This window comes from Frankliniella occidentalis, unplaced genomic scaffold (assembly GCF_000697945.3).
Source record: "Frankliniella occidentalis isolate FOCC.00 unplaced genomic scaffold, Focc_3.1 Scaffold281, whole genome shotgun sequence".
Classification (NCBI taxonomy): Eukaryota; Metazoa; Arthropoda; class Insecta; order Thysanoptera; family Thripidae; genus Frankliniella; species Frankliniella occidentalis.
Genome location: NW_026267407.1, coordinates 33,109 through 37,871, shown reverse-complemented (window position 1 = coordinate 37,871; position 4,763 = coordinate 33,109). Strand labels below are relative to the sequence as shown.

General features: G+C 45.7%; 1 protein-coding gene across 2 annotated transcripts in view; it reads left to right on the top strand.

Annotated features, from left to right (window-relative positions):
* Positions 1 to 4,763, top strand: part of LOC113211537 (death-associated inhibitor of apoptosis 1) — a 47,322-nt gene that overhangs the window by 41,966 nt on the left and 593 nt on the right. Inside the window, exons 1-3 of one of the 2 annotated variants that reach the window (XM_026429928.2) lie at positions 2,873 to 3,280; positions 3,848 to 4,460; positions 4,568 to 4,749. In XM_026429928.2, the coding sequence (XP_026285713.1) occupies positions 3,221 to 3,280; positions 3,848 to 4,460; positions 4,568 to 4,749 (855 nt within the window). In that variant the 5' untranslated portion in view covers positions 2,873 to 3,220. Of the gene's footprint in view, positions 1 to 2,872; positions 3,281 to 3,847; positions 4,461 to 4,567; positions 4,750 to 4,763 lie in introns of those variants that run through there. The other variant, XM_052273545.1, reaches the window with a different exon arrangement.

The window sequence follows — 4,763 nt, the reverse complement described above, 5'->3', positions numbered from 1 at the left end:
TGGGCGGATCGAGAGGGCGGCGGATTGGGGCGGATAGGCTACCCTCTAGCGGCGGTTTGCCCAGGCTCCGGTCTGGCAGCACTGCTGCACAGGAATAGCCCGGGACCGATCTTCCCAACCTAGGAAAATTGAAATAGTAAGCTGAAATTTGGTGGACTTGTGCATTGAAGTGTGTAGATCACGAATCCGTCGAGTCCCACCTTGGGACTGGTGGTGGAAACCCGGTATTGGACACGAAAGGGCGTAAGTGCAACATTGTACAAAATCGATGATATCACATGTCGTGTTCAACCTAGAAAGCTGCAAAAAGCGTGAAAATGACCGGGAAGAACTGAGGATCAAATCTATACTCGGTTTGTCGACAAGAATGACCTACGCCTAGCCTAAAATAAACAATATTTGAGAAAAAAGTGCGTACCGGTATTGTGCCATGGCACTCCTCAGGTCGTAGCAATTATGGCAGAAGAGTACCGTAAAAATTGTTCATTGCAAAGTTGTGCGCCCATTCGTCACCTTGATGTCGATGTTTTTATTTCACGGGGGACTTGAACCATTGCAGAGATATCAAGCCTAAACCAGAACGATGCAGGACCCTCGGAGCGCGCTCCCGCCTCCGCTACGGCCCGCCGCCCCCCTCCACCGCGCAGCGCTCTCTCTCTCTCCCCCCCTGCACGCAGCGGGTGAGACAGAGACAGCGCATAGCCCGCTCGGCCGGCCCGCCCGCCAACAGCGACATTTATAATGTTAAATATTTAACGTTTAGAAAGCAGCAATGGAAATAATTTTTAGTGGAATGTATGCGTCTCGGATCGTACTACAACATACCTGAAATTCAAAATTAGATGTGGCAGTTGAGGGCAGACCGGCGCAGAAAACCGGCCCTGTGTCCATGTTACTTTTAACGGCTTTCGTGGGTGAACGGTTTAACAAATGCTTTGTCTGACAAGTACGTTTGAATCAGTACACTGCATATTTTTCAACACTGCATGCACAGGCGCAGATAAGTTTCATTGTCTCCGTCAAAATGTAATGTAGGTGTGATCGTGAGATTTCATGAAACGTTAAAACTTCGTTTCAGCCCCTCTATGCAGGACAGGCGAGCTGCCCGACAAAACAGTCAAAAGGAAAAATAAAGAGACGAATCTTCTCTGTTACGTCCAATTTGTTTGAGTGCTGGGACTCAAGTGGTTTTAGTGGCAGAGGGAAATAACCAGCCCAGCGGCGCGCTCCACATGCTCCAGGTAGGGGTGCGCGGCGGGTATTGAACGTCCGCACAGGGGGTAGGTGACGCCTGGGGATACAGGAGAGCGACTTGCACGATAGAAGAACATGTGCCCGACAACTTTTATCCCCATAAATGATTCATTTTCTTCGGTCATTTCGAATGACAGCACAGTAAGAGTAATTGTTGCTTATTGCCAATAATCCAACACATCGACCAGAAACTTTTATGGAAGAAAAATGATCAGCTATTATGAAAAAACTTACAGGATGAAAGTTGTCGGGCACATGTTCTTCTATCGTGCAAGTCGCTCTCCTGTATCCCCAGGCGTCACCTACCCCCTGTGCGGACGTTCAATACCCGCCGCGCACCCCTACCTGGAGCATGTGGAGCGCGCCGCTGGGCTGGTTATTTCCCTCTGCCACTAAAACCACTTGAGTCCCAGCACTCAAACAAATTGGACGTAACAGAGAAGATTCGTCTCTTTATTTTTCCTTTTGACTGTTTTGTCGGGCAGCTCGCCTGTCCTGCATAGAGGGGCTGAAACGAAGTTTTAACGTTTCATGAAATCTCACGATCACACCTACATTACATTTTGACGGAGACAATGAAACTTATCTGCGCCTGTGCATGCAGTGTTGAAAAATATGCAGTGTACTGATTCAAACGTACTTGTCAGACAAAGCATTTGTTAAACCGTTCACCCACGAAAGCCGTTAAAAGTAACATGGACACAGGGCCGGTTTTCTGCGCCGGTCTGCCCTCAACTGCCACATCTAATTTTGAATTTCAGGTATGTTGTAGTACGATCCGAGACGCATACATTCCACTAAAAATTATTTCCATTGCTGCTTTCTAAACGTTAAATATTTAACATTATAAATGTCGCTGTTGGCGGGCGGGCCGGCCGAGCGGGCTATGCGCTGTCTCTGTCTCACCCGCTGCGTGCAGGGGGGGAGAGAGAGAGAGCGCTGCGCGGTGGAGGGGGGCGGCGGGCCGTAGCGGAGGCGGGAGCGCGCTCCGAGGGTCCTGCATCGTTCTGGTTTAGGCTTGATATCTCTGCAATGGTTCAAGTCCCCCGTGAAATAAAAACATCGACATCAAGGTGACGAATGGGCGCACAACTTTGTAATGAACAATTTTTACGGTACTCTTCTGCCATAATTGCTACGACCTGAGGAGTGCCATGGCACAATACCGGTACGCACTTTTTTCTCAAATATTGTTTATTTTAGGCTAGGCGTAGGTCATTCTTGTCGACAAACCGAGTATAGATTTGATCCTCAGTTCTTCCCGGTCATTTTGACGCTTTTTGCAGCTTTCTAGGTTGAACACGACATGTGATATCATCGATTTTGTACAATGTTGCACTTACGCCCTTTCGTGTCCAATACCGGGTTTCCACCACCAGTCCCAAGGTGGGACTCGACGGATTCGTGATCTACACACTTCAATGCACAAGTCCACCAAATTTCAGCTTACTATTTCAATTTTCCTAGGTTGGCCGTTTTTTGGAAGATCGGTCTCGCGCTAGAAGTCAAGGAGCAGGACTCCGTGCGCGAGATTACCAAGATTTTGTGGTAAGATCATTATTTTCGAAGCGGGAGGCTTCGGTTGGCACTTTATGTTTGTGGAATGTGCAAATAATTGTCACTCGACGATATCATTTCCAAATCACGCATCACGCTTTGACTTGCAATCGGACAGCGGACTACCACTCCCATCGTTACTATATTAATTATCCCATTACCTATTTAGATAAATAGGAAAGGAAAGCCAGGTTTCAAAAAACCATGACAATTTCCTTTTGTTATTTCAAAAGTTATTTATTTTCAACAACTGTTAAACAATAATTTCTTAACCAACTTTCCAACGTTTTCGTTCGTTCCTAACCCCAAAACCCCTTTTTTTGTGTACATTCTACCCCTTTCCTCGTTTGTGGCTTCCTCCTCAACTGGACTTTTGCTGAGCTAGCTAGATGTAGATCATACAGCGAACATGTCGCATTTGTCAAGGGAGGTTTGTCGACCGGACTGCTCTCTTCATCAACACGAACTTGTAAGTTTGCGATCAATCAAAAAACAAATTGTAAGTCTATAGATTCAGAAATATTTCGACACGGAATGAAGGGGTGTTTAGGCGCGCTCTCGTTCGTTGGTCGCCGCTTTCATTCTGTTCCGGCGCTATCCATCAGAATGGATTCCCATAATTTCGTTCTATTCCGAGATTTCATTCCGTTCCTTCTAAAACTCCATTGTAAACCCGGCATGAAACATCCCAGCCAGAAACGCTGCCTCTAAAATGTGTCTAAAGGGAGTATATGTCTATTTTCAGACCATTTAGATGTCTATGTAGACATCTATGTGGTCTGAAAATAGACTATATCCCATTTAGACGCAATTTCTGGCTGGGATGGTAATTTCAGCAACTCCTGTCGTTTCGTAGTCTTGGTTTTAGGTTTGTGTGGCAAAGTCCCAGGCTCTGAAGAATTTATTTGTTCTTGTGTGTGTTGTGATATCACTTTCTCTGACCTCACTTTCATTCGTCACATTGTGCTTTTATAATTGAGTTGACTGTCCTGTACATTATAACAGTTGTCTTACCAATGCCTTTATTTTGTTCCAGATGCCGCCAAATCCAAAATGGGGAGGGGTAATAGGAGTAGTAAATTTACTGCCAGATATTGGACGTCACCCTTCTCCCCAACATAGACCGACATCACTTCTTTCAACAAGATCCCACGACTATAGAAGTGAGAAGGAGCGTTTGGAATCATTTGCTGGCTTCCCAACAGAGTCCATGGATGTGAGGCAGCTGGCAGCAGCTGGCTTCTGGTACACCAAGAGTGATGACATTGTACGATGTGCATTTTGCAATGTTGAAGTTGGGCGTTGGGAAGAGGGAGATGATCCCATAGAAGAACACAAGAAGTGGTCAAAAAATTGCAGCTTTTTGAACCACATGGAAACTGGAAATATCCCTGTGGACCCTTCCAATCCCCCTCCTCTCCCTCCTGTGGAACGTGGTGATTATGATGAGTGTGGTATATACAATATTAAGAAGTCGGACAACTGTCCTGTTATACCTTCCCTTGAAAAATTAGGAATTCAAAAGAGGTATAACCCTGCACATCCTGCATATGTAACCTCAGATGCACGGATAGAATCCTATGAGAGTTGGCCAATAGGCCTCAAGTTGAGACCGCAAGAACTTGCGGAGGCTGGATTCTTCTACACTGGTGAGTTCAATATTATTTTCTTCTTCTAATTTGTTAATTGGTTTTGCCTAGTTGACTAATATGTCTCATCCAGTTGTCTCATCTTTACTTTCTTTTGTATGTTACAGGTCTTGGTGACAAAACTATCTGTTTCCAGTGCGGAGGCGCCTTGAAAGATTGGGCTGAAACTGATGAACCATGGAGAGAGCACGCCCTTTATTTTTCAAAATGTGGCCATGTAGTTCAAACGAAAGGACGGGAATTTATTGCCGAAGTCCTGGGCAAAAGACCCGCAACTCTCACACCAGAGGTATATTTTTAAAA